General features: G+C 37.0%; 2 protein-coding genes across 2 annotated transcripts; both read right to left on the bottom strand.

Annotated features, from left to right (window-relative positions):
• Positions 1-5,237: 5,237 nt before the first annotated feature.
• On the bottom strand, positions 5,238-10,473 carry LOC131952495 (putative ankyrin repeat protein RF_0381). The gene is made up of 2 exons (XM_059315182.1): positions 10,368-10,473; positions 5,238-9,015 (listed from the first exon to the last, which is right to left on the bottom strand). Exon 2 carries the CDS (start codon positions 9,000-9,002, stop codon positions 5,238-5,240), a length of 3,765 nt encoding a protein of 1,254 aa, XP_059171165.1. The 5' UTR covers positions 9,003-9,015; positions 10,368-10,473.
• A 2,343-nt stretch (positions 10,474-12,816) lies between these two features.
• Positions 12,817-16,992, bottom strand: LOC131952522 (uncharacterized). Its single transcript, XM_059315228.1, has 2 exons — positions 16,888-16,992; positions 12,817-15,224 (listed from the first exon to the last, which is right to left on the bottom strand). Exon 2 carries the CDS (start codon positions 14,841-14,843, stop codon positions 13,461-13,463), a length of 1,383 nt encoding a protein of 460 aa, XP_059171211.1. The 5' UTR covers positions 14,844-15,224; positions 16,888-16,992; the 3' UTR covers positions 12,817-13,460.
• Positions 16,993-18,630: the final 1,638 nt, after the last annotated feature.

Below are 18,630 nucleotides of genomic sequence, written 5' to 3'. Positions count from 1 at the left end.
CGTATTTCCCTATATAATCTTTGTATTTTATGGGAAAAACAGAGGGTCATTTCAAAACGGATTTTAGGGCACTTACCCTCTTTACATCTGGCTAATTTTTATCATGTTTATAGGTAAATGGTTTGGCCGTAGGGCAGACATGTCGGTTTCACTCAAAGCCCTCGACGAGGGCTAAAAAGTGACCGCGAGTGAAATTCTCTTTATAAGAGCTATATAACGAAAAAACATTTCCTCCAACGACCCCCTTGAAATTTTGTGAGGTGGTAGGAGAACACCGTGGGGTGTTAAAAAAAACTCGGCATATCTGGGAAAACTTCGTAAAGGGGTCAAAACTGACCAGTCGTATTTCCCTATATAATCTTTGTATTTTATGGGAAAAACAGAGGGTCATTTCAACGCGAATTTTAGGGTACTTAAACTCAGTATATCTGGCTAATTTTTTGCATACTTTTAGGTAAATGGGTTGACCTTTAGGAGAAACTGTCGGTTTGACTCAAAGCCCTCGACGAGGGCTAAAAAATGACCGCAAGTGAAATTCTCTTTATATGAGCTATATTACGAAAAACAATTTCCTCCGACGACCCCCCTTGAAATTTTGTGAGGTGGTTGGAGAACGCCTTGGGGTGTCACAAAAAACTCGCCATGTCCGGGAAAACTTCGTAAAGGGGTCAAAACTGACCAGTCGTATTTCCCTATATAATCTTTGTATTTTATGGGAAAAACAGAGGGTCATTTCAAAACGGATTTTAGGGCACTTACCCTCTTTACATCTGGCTAATTTTTGGCATGTTTATAGGTAAATGGTTTGGCCGTAGGGCAGACATGTCGGTTTCACTCAAAGCCCTCGACGAGGGCTAAAAAGTGACCGCGAGTGAAATTCTCTTTATAAGAGCTATATAACGAAAAAACATTTCCTCCAACGACCCCCTTGAAATTTTGTGAGGTGGTAGGAGAACACCGTGGGGTGTTAAAAAAACTCGGCATATCTGGGAAAACTTCGTAAAGGGGTCAAAACTGACCAGTCGTATTTCCCTATATAATCTTTGTATTTTATGGGAAAAACAGGGGGTCATTTCAACGCGAATTTTAGGGTACTTAAACTCAGTATATCTGGCTAATTTTTTGCATACTTTTAGGTAAATGGGTTGACCTTTAGGAGAAACTGTCGGTTTGACTCAAAGCCCTCGACGAGGGCTAAAAAATGACCGCAAGTGAAATTCTCTTTATATGAGCTTTATTACGAAAAAAAATTTCCTCCGACGACCCCCCTTGAAATTTTGTGAGGTGGTAGGAGAACGCCTTGGGGTGTCACAAAAAACTCGGCATATCTGGGAAAACTTCGTAAAGGGGTCAAAACTGACCAGTCGTATTTCCCTATATAATCTTTGTATTTTATGGGGAAAACAGAGGGTCATTTCAAAACGGATTTTAGGGCACTTACCCTCTTTACATCTGGCTAAGTTTTGGCATGCTTATAGGTAAATGGCTTGGCCGTAGGGCAGACCTGTCGGTTTGACTAAAAGCCCTCGACGAGGGCTAAAAAGTGACCGCGAGTGAAATTCTCTTTATGTGAGCTCTATTACGAAAAACAATTTCCTCCGACGACCCCCCTTGAAATTTTGTGAGGTGGTTGGAGAACGCCTTGGGGTGTCACAAAAAACTCGCCATGTCCGGGAAAACTTCGTAAAGGGGTCAAAACTGACCAGTCGTATTTCCCTATATAATCTTTGTATTTTATGGGAAAAACAGAGGGTCATTTCAAAACGGATTTTAGGGCACTTACCCTCTTTACATCTGGCTAATTTTTGGCATGTTTATAGGTAAATGGTTTGGCCGTAGGGCAGACCTGTCGGTTTCACTCAAAGCCCTCGACGAGGGCTAAAAAGTGACCGCGAGTGAAATTCTCTTTATAAGAGCTATATAACGAAAAAACATTTCCTCCAACGACCCCCTTGAAATTTTGTGAGGTGGTAGGAGAACACCGTGGGGTGTTAAAAAAAACTCGGCATATCTGGGAAAACTTCGTAAAGGGGTCAAAACTGACCAGTCGTATTTCCCTATATAATCTTTGTATTTTATGGGAAAAACAGATGGTCATTTCAACGCGAATTTTAGGGTACTTAAACTCAGTATATCTGGCTAATTTTTTGCATACTTTTAGGTAAATGGGTTGACCTTTAGGAGAAACTGTCGGTTTGACTCAAAGCCCTCGACGAGGGCTAAAAAATGACCGCAAGTGAAATTCTCTTTATATGAGCTATATTACGAAAAAAAATTTCCTCCGACGACCCCCCTTGAAATTTTGTGAGGTGGTAGGAGAACGCCTTGGGGTGTCACAAAAAACTCGGCATATCTGGGAAAACTTCGTAAAGGGGTCAAAACTGACCAGTCGTATTTCCCTATATAATCTTTGTATTTTATGGGGAAAACAGAGGGTCATTTCAAAACGGATTTTAGGGCACTTACCCTCTTTACATCTGGCTAAGTTTTGGCATGCTTATAGGTAAATGGCTTGGCCGTAGGGCAGACCTGTCGGTTTGACTAAAAGCCCTCGACGAGGGCTAAAAAGTGACCATGAGTGAAATTCTCTTTATGTGAGCTCTATTACGAAAAACAATTTCCTCCGACGACCCCCCTTGAAATTTTGTGAGGTGGTTGGAGAACGCCTTGGGGTGTCACAAAAAACTCGCCATGTCCGGGAAAACTTCGTAAAGGGGTCAAAACTGACCAGTCGTATTTCCCTATATAATCTTTGTATTTTATGGGAAAAACAGAGGGTCATTTCAAAACGGATTTTAGGGCACTTACCCTCTTTACATCTGGCTAATTTTTGGCACGTTTATAGGTAAATGATTTGGCCGTAGGGCAGACATGTCGGTTTCACTCAAAGCCCTCGACGAGGGCTAAAAAGTGACCGCGAGTGAAATTCTCTTTATAAGAGCTATATAACGAAAAAACATTTCCTCCAACGACCCCCTTGAAATTTTGTGAGGTGGTAGGAGAACACCGTGGGGTGTTAAAAAAAACTCGGCATATCTGGGAAAACTTCGTAAAGGGGTCAAAACTGACCAGTCGTATTTCCCTATATAATCTTTGTATTTTATGGGAAAACAGAGGGTCATTTCAACGCGAATTTTAGGGTACTTAAACTCAGTATATCTGGCTAATTTTTTGCATACTTTTAGGTAAATGGGTTGACCTTTAGGAGAGACTGTCGGTTTTACTCAAAGCCCTCGACGAGGGCTAAAAAATGACCGCAAGTGAAATTCTCTTTATATGAGCTATATTACGAAAAACAATTTCCTCCGACGACCCCCCTTGAAATTTTGTGAGGTGGAAGGAGAACGCCTTAGGGTGTCACAAAAAACTCGGCATATCTGGGAAAACTTCGTAAAGGGGTCAAAACTGACCAGTCGTATTTCCCTATATAATCTTTGTATTTTATGGGGAAAACAGAGGGTCATTTCAAAACGGATTTTAGGGCACTTACCCTCTTTACATCTGGCTAAGTTTTGGCATGCTTATAGGTAAATGGCTTGGCCGTAGGGCAGACCTGTCGGTTTGACTAAAAGCCCTCGACGAGGGCTAAAAAGTGACCGCGAGTGAAATTCTCTTTATGTGAGCTCTATTACGAAAAACAATTTCCTCCGACGACCCCCCTTGAAATTTTGTGAGGTGGTTGGAGAACGCCTTGGGGTGTCACAAAAAACTCGCCATGTCCGGGAAAACTTCGTAAAGGGGTCAAAACTGACCAGTCGTATTTCCCTATATAATCTTTGTATTTTATGGGGAAAACAGAGGGTCATTTCAAAACGGATTTTAGGGCACTTACCCTCTTTACATCTGGCTAAGTTTTGGCATGCTTATAGGTAAATGGCTTGGTCGTAGGGCAGACCTGTCGGTTTCACTCAAAGCCCTCGACGAGGGCTAAAAATTGACCGCGAGTGAAATTCTCTTTATATGAGCTCTATTACGAAAAAAATTTTCCTCCGACGACCCCCCTTGATATTTTGTGAGGTGGTAGGAGAACGCCTTGGGGTGTAACAAAAAACTCGCCATGTCCGGGAAAAATCGGGAAACGGGTCAAAACTGACCAGTCGTATTTCCCTATATAATTTTGTATTTTATGGGGAAAACAGGGTAATTTCTACACAAATTTTAGGTTACTTACTCTTTGTATAACTGGCTAATTTTTTGCATACACCTCTATAGATGACTGGGCCGTATGGAAAAACTGTTGGTCAGCATCAAAGCCCTCGAAGAGGGCTAAAAATGACAGCGATTGAAATTCCATTATACGAGATTTGGTCATTTGGTCTATGAACAGGGGCGGTAACTTTTTAATGTAACAATTTTTTAATATTTTGTATACTCTTTTTAAGAAAAAGCAAAAATCATAATGTATAGCATTGTTTTGAATAAATATTTTGTTATAAATTAAGTTTTGCACTGTACTAAAATTGTAAAAATTAATTACGAAAGTAATTTATTATAATATTTGATTAATAATTTTTATGAAAGCCCTTTCAGTTCTAATAACCTTGCGAGTAATAAGTTTGCGAATATTCCTTCAATTTATGGGCACAATAAAAGTACCCGACTGTATAAATTTAGGCCCTAAGCATTTAACATAACAGCCAATCACCCATTAATTAATCATTCAATTTCTCAACTTTTTTGAAAACCTAAGCGAAGCTAGGCAGTATGCCTAGTAAAATATAAAAAGTGCTCTACCTTAAACAAAATTTAGGACTGTAATTTGCAGAATGCTCCATTACATAAGAAATAGATTACCAAACGATATTAACATTTGAAGACCGTATAGTCTTGTATGTTGAGCATTCAATTTTCAATACAATTAATGTCTATAAGATATGTCAATGCTGACGATGATTAAAAAATTCATTGTAAATTATTTTGAATTCATTTACAGTTATATTATTTTTGAAGTATATTCTTAAATCTACATTTGTATAAAAAAAATAGCATCAATAATTGTAATGGGTGTATGGTAGTTTGTAATTGTTTGTTTTTTGAGGACAATAGACATTTTTTATATTTTTGTTTCACACATGCTGAAGTAAAGTCCCGAGTCCTGACCAAGATTCGAACTCAAAACCTTCGGGGCAGTAGCCGAACACGTTCTACCATTCGACCACGCCATCCCATTCATGACAATAATGATATGTTACTCCCGATCTCTATATTCGAATAATTGCTTTATAATTCCGTTTTGGTTAAAGATCTTGACCACATGGCCAGTAATAAAGCAACGGTCTCGGTCTCGGCAAGGTTTCATAAACAACTGGATCAAAGCACAGTGGTATCTTCGACCATTCGCTGACCGGAAGTCGAGAAAATGGATTTTGGAACATCAAGAGTTGCTTAAGTTTAGGTGGTAAATGTATGTGCGAGAGTCTCTCCTCTCTCTTCGGACTTTCTCCCAGCATGGTTGAAACCGTTAAGAAGGCTAGTTTAACCAGGGGCCAGGGTTCAGACGTGGCGTCTTTTAAGAAATCTGTTTCCGTGGATGACAGTGAACGGTGTTCACTAGCAGAGGAACTAGTACAATTTAAGTAAAGATGAATTTGATGTAGATTCAAGTAACCAGTTGCAATCATGTATTTAGTCACATCAGTTCTGCCTTGCTGAAGTGATATCATCAAATTGGGTAAGATCAACTTTCCTTCAGGGTGCTCAATTAATGTGAATGTTTCTAACATAACACCGTTGCATACTAACATTCGTAGATATTCTAGCTTGCCGAATGTGAGGAGAGCTCCGAAATTAATTGTATGGAATAGACTGCAAACGTCTGTTGTATTTGAATCTATTAATAGACGACGGTATTCCTCGTCGATAATTGGATTCGCACCACGTTTTAGTAACATTTCTGCTTGAGCAATTCGAATTCCTTTGTCTTGAATCATAAGACAGTAGGTAAGAGCCGATCTCTTTTCTCTGTCTTTAATATCTAGGTTGACCCCAAATCTAAGAAAACAATCCAGGTATTTGTTAAGGCACTGTCGTTTAGTTATGTACATTAAAGCAGTCAGCCCGTTCTTATCTGTTATGTTGATGTCGGCGCCGCCCCTTAATAGAATATCAAACATTGTAAAATGTGTGTGTTCTTCTGGGTACAAAGTACTATCAATGTTTTCGGCAGCTGCGATTAATGGAGGGGTGCCACAACTCGAAACCGCGTTGACATCAGCCCCGGCGGTGAGAAGAAACTCAACCATGTCTTGATCATTGAAGCAGACGGCTAGAATTAAATGTGGCAAAGGTTCCGGGACGTTCGAGTTTATTTCAGCACCAGCTTCAACCAACAGCCGAACTAGATTGATTTTCCCGTAGAAAATTGCGTAGTGAAGCGCCGATTTTCCTTCACAATTTCTCAGATTTACATCCGCTCCCGTGTCACACAACAACTTAACAATGCTTTTATCGTCAGCTAACATTAAGGGCGTGTCACCGTTTTCAGCTTGCACGTTCACACTACATCCTTGTTGCAATATGAGTGGCAGCGCTTTTCGGCTCAACCCAAGCACCGCCATATGCAATGCGGTATAACCTTTTTCGTTTTTTATATTAACATCAGCATTATAGCTCAGCAATTTGCAAGCTACATCGTCGTTATAATTTCTTAGTGCTACCATTAGAGCAGTTTCACCAGGAGCACAACTTTCACGATTTTGCTGAGATCGTCTAACTATTTCACCGTAATCTTGAGTATTGCGTTCATACAGAGCAATCTCTAATGGCGTGGTTGGTTTCTTTTTAAAGCTTTGAAAATGATAAAAATTCCTTAGTTTCAATGGCGGCTTTTCTGTATATAAATCTTTAGCGTTAATTATTTCAAAAGACTTCTCCACATTCAACAAAATGTCAGTTATCTTAATGCAACGGTATTTCGCTGCAACGTGTAGTACAGTCTCGCCTCTGTTGTTTGACACTGTGACATCAGCACCAGCATCGATTAAACGTTGTACCATGTCAACGTTTTTACTTTGAACAGCATAATGAAGAGCCGTGTTGCCTGCTACGTCAGAAACATTGACGCGCGCTTCAGCGGTAATTAGTGTCAGGAAAATTTTCATTACCTCTTCGATCATTTCTTTATCCATTGAACGTATTTGTAATAGTATTTTGGCAGCACAAATTAATGCTGTTTCTTGTTTTTCATCAGTTATATTTACATCTGCTCCAGCTTCTATTAGAATGTTCACATAGTCTAGATCCATTTTTTCTACACAGTAATGTAAGGGTGTTTTACCGTGCTCATCTGCAATATTCAATGCTGCTCCTTGATTTATAAGCAAGTGTATCATTTTTGTACATGCTGTCTTGTTGTCTAAATTAAATTGTGTTGTTTTGTTTTGATCAAGCACCCTTACGACAGGGTTATAATGAACCAAATTCTTTACAGAATTATAGTCTTTTCCTTTGATGGCGACGTGTAAAGGAGATTCTAATTTTTCATTCGTCTGGTTGATGTCTGATCCTGCTTTAATTAAAATATCAATTATCTCTAAACAGCCATTAACACGGCCTTCGGACAAAACTTGTACGTTTTCTTGAAATCCTCCCGCAATTACGGCAATATGAAGGCATGTGTTTCCAACTTGGTCTGTTTTTGTCACATCAGCTCCACACTGAAGAATGTTCTTGACAAGTTCGGCATCACCTGACTCTGTTGCCAACAGCAGAAGTGGAACATGGTTTTCAGTAGTAACGTTAACATTGGCTCCTTTCTGTACCAGCCATTTGGCAACTTCTATGTTTCTTTTTCTTATCGCTAGTACTAAGCAAGAATTGTTTTTAGTGTCGCAGACGTTAACATCTGCTCCTTGTACTATAAATTGTTTCAGTAGCTCAACACTCCCAAACTCTAAAATGCTCACAATCGGCAAGACTCCAGATTTGTTTGGTACATTAACATTTGCACCAGCTTTAACAAGATAGGCCAGCTTTTCAATATTTTTGTCTTCAATCGCTTCATGTAGAATAGAATGGCCGCACTTGTCCAAGGCATTCACTAACCCGCCTGCTTCTATCAGATATTTCATTGATTCGATGTCCCCAAATCTGGAAGCAAAATGTAGAGGTGTTTGACCATCGCTTGTTTCAGCATTGACAACCGCCCCAGCTTCTATCAGCATTTTCACTAGTTCTTTATTATCGGGTAGCTGCGTATCTTTTGTGACAAAATTAATATTACTTCTTTGGCCATACGCCGCAATATGCAGTATCGTCCATTGGTTTTTTCTTGCAAAAGTTTTATTAGATTTTGCTTTAATGAGAATATCGACACATTCAATACTTTTGTAAGTCACAGCTTTCGTTAACATAGTTTCATCTTCTTGGAAAACCATGTTAACATCAATCCCTTCCTCTAAGAAATATTCCAATAAATATTTATTGTTGAGCCTTTTTGTGTACGTCGATTTATGCATTAGTGAAATGTAACTTCCTGCTTTAATCAAAGCCTTTACTAAATCAAGACGATTTTGTTGAAAAGAAACAGACACAGCTGTCTTATCTTCTGTGGTATGGTACATATTTTGGCTTATAAGAAGTTCCTCTCCCTTGACAACAGCATCCAAAAAATTATTTTCTCTGGCCATATCTAAAGCCTCAATGCCCTTCTCACAAGAAAGGAAAGCGCCATGTTGAAGCAGTTCTCGTACAGCAGTTGTGTGCCCCTTGTCAACAGCAAGAGACAAAGCTGTGTAGCTGCCATACGAAGATCTGCTGACATTCACATCAGCGCCAGCTTCAAGTAGAGCTCTCAGAACTTGGATGTTCTCACGTTCTACTGCCAGCATTAACGCTGTGTAGCCATTGTTGCTTCTAAAGTTGATTTTAAATTTATCTATAACACCACCTGAGAGTGCAGTCTTGTAAACTACTTCTTCAAAACTAACATAAAAATCATTCACATCGGAATCAAAACTGGAAAAGCTATCTGAATGGTCGACAAATCCACGAGCGAAGAACATTGTGTTTTCAAATCTTTAAAAATAATTTAAAATATATTTTAACTTTTAAAATATAAAACAAATCGCAGTGATGTAAAAGTTAATAAGAAACCAGCAACATTAAACTTGTATTATGAGTAAATGTAAGTCATGTTTACATGATAGCTGTAACTTTGTAAAATAATTAGGCCTAAAAATTATTTTAAAAAAAAAGACGAAACTGGCAAAGCGGTATATACTTTTACGTTAAGTCATGTGAGTATGTGTTACGTCCTTTGTATTATGATTATATCCATGATTGTGTATTAAATGGAAGATGTGTTGTTTACGTCAGCCAGTTACAGTGAGAGAGATCTGATGGTCAGAGTTGGTCAGACACTGATCTTGAAATGTCTAATAAAGTTTCTGAGTAAACATTATGTCGTCTACTGTTTACGTACAGCGAGTTTGAGTAATGTAACATTTACTGCTATATAAAATTAACTGAAAAAATTAAAAATTATATTGAATATATATATATATATATATATATATATATATATATATATATATATATATATATATGAGTTTCTCTATTTCAAAACAGGATATAATGTGTATGTTAATAAGAAATGCATGCCACCCGTTAGTCTAAGATCTTATTACCCATTACCATTTCTTCCACTAACTGTTTAGATACCATCTCCTGCCCCCAACCCTGAGTCAATGTCAAAATAGCAACACAACCTCTTTAAGTTATATGTAACATTAACTTGTAAGGCAACATACCGCAGCCTACTGTGTCGTTATTTCCTTCCTGTTGAATAAATTAGCGAGGCGGCACAGTGCAGGTGCGGTTTACGTATGCCTTAATTCGCCTGTACGCGGCAAAGCAAGGGTTAGGTGGTTAGTCCTGTGTACTAGTATAAGAAGTATAATAAGAATGTAATACAACTTAAGCACGTAAAATTATTGTTCCGGTTTAGTTTATTATGTTAAAAAAACAATTAACAGTGTTCCTTTAGTTTCTTATTTAAACTCGTAAATTGAAAAACAATGAGAATTTATTAAAATGTTTGGGAGAGATCTGCGGATTCATTAGCTACAGCATCATAACGTCTTTTATCAAACAATTTTAAATGGGGTTGGCGTGGTCCGGTCCGAAAAGCTCATGGCTGCTAAAGTAACAATTGTATTGAGGTCATATTATTAATATGGCCGACAATGTTGCCTTAGTTTTCTAAACACCATTTTTGAACCATTTCCCTGGCTATATCTATTGTTTGTTTACTTATCGCCATGATTAAGCACACATTATTTTTAGTTTCAAAGCATTTACTTCTTCCCAGAGTTCTATAAATTACGTGCGGCCGTTAAATGAAACAATTTAATAAACGTTCTACTTACTCTAATTTCTTAGTGTGTTAATCGCTTTCAGTTCGAGAACAGAACTACATTCAACAAATGCAAGCTGTATCTGACAACACATCTCCCGTGACACCTATTTTTAACTTGGTTGATCTCAGACTTGCAACCTTACTACGCTAAAATGTCACACTATTGTTCTGGGTAACTCATGCGTGACACTATGCATTGGGTTGTTGCTGGTTTGGATTCTTGTATTTTAAAACACGAAATCCACCCAAGATTATCTCATTTGTATTCGAAAGACATTTTTAACTTAATATAATAAGATTGTGCTAACTACTGCTAATTAAAATGTTAGCAGATCATTTAAAGAGTGTTCTGTCTTTTGCTGAAAGTCTAGTGAAATAACTTATATATGGATTCTTGTAAAACCAAAAACTTTTTAAATGGGAGAATAGTTAGCTTTTAATAAATACAGCGATAATAGTTTCTCTTCTGCTGTAGGCTGTATACGAAATATTATTGAGAATAATGTTTTGAGAATGAAAAGGTATTTGTATTCAGGAAAATTTTCAAAAGGCTTTGTAGCTCTGCTATGATGCGATGATATCTTGTTAAGACACTTTTATGCTTAAATATCAACTATTGGTCTGAGAAAAGACTTATGTTGAGCTTTGAAAAACAGGCTCAAATCTGTAAGACTTCCATATTCAAATTCCTTTTGAGACACATCCAGGGAAATTGTAATTGTAAATGCAGACCAGTATTGCGAGACAGGGTCAAAGTTCACAAATAGGCAACCGAAAGGTAAAGTTTTCTTGGTCGTACACATATTCGCACCACAATAAATGAAGACTCAGCTATCTCATTTCACGGTCAACAACAACCAGCATTGTACGAACGACAAAAGTGGTGGTCTTTGAAATACCAACTATTATAAATTAGGCAGTAAACGGTAAGTGATTTATTTTAGCGTACTGTGTTTTCCATTTTTACAAGCATTTATTTAGTTCGCAACGTCTGTTTATTTCCAATCCAGCGATTTTATTCAAACTTTCCAGATACCTTTCACTTCGATGACAATACACGTTTGTCTTTGTTTTAATTTAATAAATGTTTAAATTAATAATTAAACATTAAATAAACAGTTTCGAAACTAAGGGGAGATATAAAAAATTCTATAACAAAAAGGGAGATAACTAGCAAGACACCATCACCCTAAGAGTATGGTGAGTAGTGGTTGAATTTTAACAATCGTGGAGCCGGTCGTTCTAGTAAAGAATTTTAAGGGCAGATAATGCAACTTTTAAACGACTTAAATTTAATGAGTGTAACAAGATTAAGAACATGCTTTAGTCTGTAAAATATGGTCACAGACGGCTGCTTTCACGGGCAGATAATCGTCTTTCAGAAATTGCAACCTTTTGGTGGTATTTTAAAGGAAATATTTTTAGTCGCGTTGAGTTCATAAATAAGGAATCACCGAAAAGTAGAAAATAAAACAGATACTTTAAAAATCTTTATAGCAACAAGCGTTTAAATGCACTGAAAATTAGAAAAAAAAATTGCTTTTTTTTAAATTAAAGGCTTTGGTCGCTCAATAGGTCGTTTACATATTTTAGCGACAGTTGAGCCTTTACGGCTACATAAAAACGTGTGTGTGTGAGTGAGTGTGTGTGTTAATTAGCATTGTTGTTCTTGACTGCCTAGTGGTTTACATAAAATACACAAGTACACAAGTTGCTACTACCTTTTCATATTTTGAGCTGTACCAAACCACGGAAATACTGCTAAATATGTATGCATCCTGGTGTCGCTTTTTAGCTACATATTTAACGGAATCTGCATTGATACGTTGTCAGGAGAGCTTTATTTTTGAAGATGATATCTGCTTTAATTTACTATACAATGTTTTCTTTTCTTTTTCTTCATCCTAAGCTGTTGAAGGGTATTTCCTCTAACACAATTAAGTATTACAAGTCAATATATTATGCTCCATATGTTCCATATGACCCGTAGATTCCGACTTCAGCATAATTTTCTATCTAGTTTTACTGTCCACACAACAATAATCTGAAAGGCAGCGGTTGTTTGATTTTAAAGTTTTATCTCTTAAATGGGATCTGTCGAACTCTAGATTAGGCGAGCTAGCAATCAAACTCAACATTCAGACCAAGCCGTCCTTTACTATTCAACGCAATAGTTTGTTTTTCATTACTATATAGATATGTATGTTAGAAATTCAGTACCTGATAAAAATAATATTATATTAGATATAATTTTCTTGCTCATCTCTAAACTTTATTTCGTATCTTGCATCATTTATTTATTGGGGTTTTAATACAGGTTTCGCATCGTCTTTTATTTTGTTAACTCTTACAATAAAATGCAACGACATTGGTAATTTAATTTATAAAATGGGATGAACTTAATCAATCTCACGAACTGATCTTGAGAAAAAGTAGCAATAAAAAAACAGAAACAACACTATTATTTATCTTTTATTACATGTAAAAAAAATATCAATAACAAATATAAAACAGAGATATGTGAGATTTATGTTGTTTCTGTAGAAAGCTTTTGACCGTTGACCTATCTGGTTTAGTGAATATATCCTGAACTAATATGAATTTAGACTTTGGAAAAAAAATTATTTAAGGAATGATATATTTTTGTTCTTTAGTAAAATTGAATTTAGTATAAATTAGAAATGTATTTCTATTAAATAAAAACATCTGACCAATAATGATTAATCTATAATTAAATTCAAAATTAAATTCAAAACGATGTAAATAATTAAAATGACAAAGTACACTTTAAAATTTTAGTCACCACTTATGTCTAAATAAGTGTTAAAAACGTCAAAACAATATTGAATGCATTTAATTTTAAAATCACCTACATTTATAGTCACATAAATCTATTACGATATCTACATATAGATTTTTTTTTAAATATCATCAGTACTAATACTAGTCTCTTTGTCATGGCACAGGAAGGGTTAAAGCCTACTAGCTTACGACAACAGTCTCAATGCTTACTCAAAAACTATTGTTTGTTTTTTTAGAAAAATAAAATTGTGTTGACTTAGTATAATAATTGTGTTCAGTTTAAAATGAACATTGCTTTCACTTATTTAAGTACATACTTGAATAAATCAAAATTTTCATCTTCTGAATCTAAATCTTCTTGTTCTGGTGTGTCTTGGTGATCGTTGTTCACGTCCAGTTGAGTATTTTTATGATCGATCTCAGGAGAACTGTCTAAATCGGACATAAAACCTTCAGAACTGAAGCCTTCGTCGGGGGACACGGTCAAAAGATTTTCGCAATTGGCACCACTTGTGTCATCTGTTGTTTTATCTTCATCAGTTTCTGAGATATCTAAAGATAAATCTGCTCTTGTAATTTTAGATGCAAGCAAATTAATGCTATTTTCTGGATTTTTATTTTGTAAAGTTTGGGAATTTACTTTTGGAAATTTTGGGAAAATGTCTGTGTCGCATTCTGTTGCTGTTCTCTTTAGTGACAGTTTTGAATGTGTAGGTAGTGTGGGTGTTGTTTTTTGTAGTGTTGTTGTAGTGTGTGGGGATTGCTGTTGTTGTGTGGTTAAAGTGACTGTAGAGTGTTGCTGTATAGTGGTTGTTTTGTGCAAAGATTGATTCTTTATAATTGAAGTAGTTGGAGAATGGCGCACTACTGTGTTTGTAGTCCGTAGGTATTGTTGTTGTGGTGTGTTTGTAGTTTGTGGGCAGTGTGTCTGTGATGTGGTTGTTGTGTGTGGTGAGTGTTGATATAATGTTGGTGTAGTATGTATGCAAAATGGTGGTGAGAAATAAATTTTATTTGTATCAATAGTTTTACTGCATAGAAGTACTGTTCCTATTTTCTTTTGTCCACAATTCACAACAGTCGGAGAATTATTGTTATAATTTTCCACAGAAAGATTATCACTTTTACTGTCTAAAGGAAAGTTTCTGCCTAACTTTTCTTGTAATTTCTTAACTTCGCTTTGAATTGAAACGCCACTTTTCACAAGACACTCCACGACTGATGCTGCCGAAAAATTAGAAATGTTAAATGTTTCTGCGACTATTTTTTTTAATTCTTGTTCTTTCTCTCTCAATTCTTCAGCTACTTTTATTAACCTCGTCAACAAAAATAAATCCTGGTAACGTCCACTTTGATACAAATCTGTCTGTTCTTCCCACTGTTTTGGGAATCTTCCTTCATCGAGCAGCTTCCCCTGTAGGATGTTGTACTTGATCTTTAGTTCTTCTAAAGTGTCTTTCTTCTTGCCTGTGGGGTTTCTCCACGGCGGGTATGTGTGGAGCCACCACTTCGGAGCTTGTGCTGGTAGCCAGATGTTTTCACGGCTTTTATCCTTCCCGACCAAGATTCGAGACCATTCTCTGATTGCAGAGATCAAATACTCTTTTAACTTGGTGACCGAGTCTACTGCTGACTCAGAGTTGTCCATATTGTCATGGCGACCGCTAAAATTAGCGTCGTCCATGATTTTTCGTCTGTAAGATTATGATCCAAACTCGACCAAATTGTTTATCTTTTCAAGACGATTTATATTGCGTTGTAGTGATGTCAAATATCGTTGTCGTGATTTAAAATCCGCTGAATTGATCGCTTTTATTGAATTCTTTTTTTCCCCTCCGGGGCGGCCGGAAGACGAAAATCGCCATGACGCCCGTCCCTGGTGACGGGCGTATCACGGCGATTTTCTCGTCCACCCCAGGGGGCGCTGGACAACTGGTGGATCTGGTGGTCGCCATGACGTCACCAGTTCTCCAGCCCACCCTGCGTCACGAGCCTGTCACCGCTCCATTGAACCGCGACCGCCCTCTACATTACGTGGTGTGATTCTTCCAGTGGACATTTTCCGCTGAAAATTAAAGTTTGGAATAAGATTTTTAAATGGATTCGATTGGGGGAGGGGGTGGTGGAGTATTATGACATTGTTATTGATAATATTTTTAGAGTAACATGAGATTTTCTATTTTTCAGTTATTGAATATATTCCATCTATACATTACAAGCGTGCCCATCCAGCGTGTTACCGCTGTCGCAGAAGAAAGTCTGGCGCAATATTTTAAGAGGGTTTAAGTGTTGCGTTACCAATCATATCTTAGACGTATGATCTTGTTTTTTAACACTGAGTTATTTAAATATAAACAATGCCTGCGCTATATTTCTTTGATCATATATGTCGGGGTACAGGTTTGCCCACACTGCCGCTGAACACGCCCCAGGACGTGCTGTATGAAAGCTTTGAGTGTACAGTGTACGTTTATCACTCTCAGTAATAGTGAGGTAGAGCACACTTCGGCGACTGTCCTTGTCTCAGGGACGTAGCGGGCTGCTCTCGGGAGCCCTGTTTACACAATCGCGTACAGCCCATGGCTCCATTTAATAATCGAATGTTGTGCCACCGTGTTATTCAGTTTAGTAAACGATTATAATACCCATCTCATCCTTTTATTTTGAGGTTTTTAAAAATAAAATTAAATTGTGACGTTTTGTATTATGTATAAATAAACTATTTTAAATGAATGGTGATACATGTCAGAAAGAAGTATTACTAGGTCCCTATTGTAAATCTGTATCAGTCCTCACAAGCCGATGATGAAAACTGTAATACTAAAGCGAGCATGGCAAGGCAAACAGACGCTGTAAATTACATGTCTGGGGCAATTAAAAACATTTATGCCGAATAAAAATTATGCAAATCGGTGATGCAGGTTATACTATATTAATACACTGGGTGGGGTGAGGTTTTGGGAGCGCATGAGATCTTGCTTTTTTAAAGAGGAGCTGTGAAAAAAAGTACACACACATGAAGACAGACAAGATTGTAATACTAAGCTTTTTTTGACTAAGGAAAGTGTTAAAAGTCGAGATAAATCGTCCACTATTTCAATACTTCCTCTATACTCAGTAAACAAGAAAATAAAAAAGTGTATAGCCTTACATGTCTATACAGACTAACATTTCATACTTTTGGATAATTTTGACATAATATTAGTTGTGGTTACCTGACTGTTTTTACAGTAAGTGTCAGCATTCAATGAATCTAATTGGCAGAGAAGGTGGAGGTTGCAGCTAATTTATATCAGGAAATTGTGCGAGACATTTGTTCAATATTAGAAGCATAGCACATAGCAATGCATTTTTAAGTGTGTGTGTAATTTATTGTATATCGCGAAAGTGGGTAGGGGTGGACTTGATAAATAGTTCTGGCAAGAATAAGCTCTTAAAAGCCGTCAATATTATAACTTTTACAAGGAAATACACTTTCCACTGCACGGTGTTGGTGGTAAACCTTAACATAAAAAAACAGCGTTAATATTTTTTAATTGCTAATGAAAAATAGGAACAGTTAAATTATTTTACTAAACTCGCCTATTCAACAGAAAATTTTTACAACATTAGAGTCTTAATTAAACAATTTGTTGTAGAAAAACTTTATAAATAGGATTACAGTAAAGAGAAATAACACAATGCCCATGTGTTTATAAAGGAAACTAAACTAAGTAGTTATCACTTACCCGACACGCTTGAGTTATAAAAATTTTTAAAAATCTGAGTTTAATCTGGTTTATGGTGCTGACAGTTGATCTCCTCCGTCCAACTTATATAGTCTGAGGCCTGGCTTAACCCGATCACGTGATGTTCCCAACCAATCGTATCCAGTCGACGATGACACGAAAATCCCCTACACGATGCTAGGAAAAGTAATGGATTTCCCCCAACTCGAAAACGAAAGTGGAGCACAGTTTGTAATAGTTAGCAATAGAAAATAGACGACAGACTTGTCACTAATTTGTGTCAAATGCAGTTGCATTTTGCTTAAAAGAGAAACACATAGCAATGAATGAACCAGTGGCGCGCGCACACACACACACACACAGAGCCTTCCCACACTCACACCCTCCCCCCACACACAAACTCCTACACACCAGTCACCCCCTGCCACTGAAACGAACGTGTGTTTATGTTGGTTTCGGTTGTATCGATTAATGCATATTTTGGCGTAAGCTTGTGTACAAATATTATGCAATTACAATAAATTATATAGACTAGTTGGCTTAGGAATTAAGCAAGCAGATCAATCAATTTCCGTGCTGTATAAAATATCATTAATGTTTATTTATAAACTATAGTTGATTCTGAAGCAAATATCATACATGAAGTGGGCATGTTCACAGCACATACTTGAAAACCACTTAATTTACATAGCTAGACCAGCACTAGGCTACAAGTTGATAGAAAAAAAACTTAGTTATAATATGACCTGGATTATTTTTTTAATAACGCTGGACTGAATATCATATTGGGAAATCTTGGTCGTTAGCCAAGTGTGGTTTCAGATTAACATAGAAAAAAAAGGATAACGAAAATTCTAGCATACAAACGAAATTTTTGCTGTTTTTAATCGCCATATTTAACCTGGTGACCTGTGTTTTTCTCTGTCAGCTTTCATTTATATGACAATTCGAAATGTGATATATACTTTCCTCCCCTCAGTCAGCTCCCTTTCTATATCTTTTAAAACTTTGCTGAGGAATGACTTTTAAGAAAGGAATTGTTGCTTAATTGTTAAGACGCCGAGTCAAACATACCATTGATGAGTCTAATGTGAATCCACGAAAGACACTTGCCGGAACGTTCTCCGCACCCACCTAATAGACAATCAGAGTTTCTTCCAGGCATCTCTTCGGGGGGGCATAGCCCCCCCCCCCCCCCGAAAATTTTTTACCGCCCCCCCGAACGAAATGAAATTTATATAATTTATATAGAAAATATATACTTTTAACAGTGTCCGCCCCCCCGAAGAAAGTTTACCGCCCCCCCGAAGATTTCAAGTTCCCCCCCCCCCCCGGAGAAAAAAGTCTGGAAGAAACACTCTAGACAATTACCCCAAAGAACATTTTCGAGTAGGCCGTTTGTTCGAATGAGCATACGCTCGAAAAAACATTCGGGCAAGGTTCTTTCAGTACCCTTCAATCTTAATTAACATGTGTTTTTATTGGGTATGGGCTGGATTGCCTTTTTATCAAGACTGTGATTATTAGTAATAGCAAAGTTCACCTTCCTTTACCTACAAGTTTGGATAGTACTTCTTATCTCTACCCGACTTGGCATTAACATACGCTAGATAAAATAACAGCTTTTTCGCAGGCAGCTCCGTTTGGCGTAAATAATAGGTGTCAATGAGAGAACAATTACACTTATATATATATATATATATATATATATATATATATATATATATATATATATATATATAT

Source organism: Physella acuta, unplaced genomic scaffold (assembly GCF_028476545.2).
Source record: "Physella acuta isolate Inbredline_101_S28 unplaced genomic scaffold, ASM2847654v3 ptg000875l, whole genome shotgun sequence".
In the NCBI taxonomy this organism is placed as follows: Eukaryota; Metazoa; Mollusca; class Gastropoda; family Physidae; genus Physella; species Physella acuta.
This window is presented reverse-complemented; position numbering and strand designations above follow the sequence as displayed.

What these genes read in the sequence shown, in the direction of transcription:
- LOC131952495 (XM_059315182.1), bottom strand. Translation starts at nt 9,002, where the DNA reads ATGTTCTTCGCTCGTGGATTTGTCGACCATTCAGATAGCTTTTCCAGT.
- LOC131952522 (XM_059315228.1), bottom strand. Translation starts at nt 14,843, where the DNA reads ATGGACGACGCTAATTTTAGCGGTCGCCATGACAATATGGACAACTCT.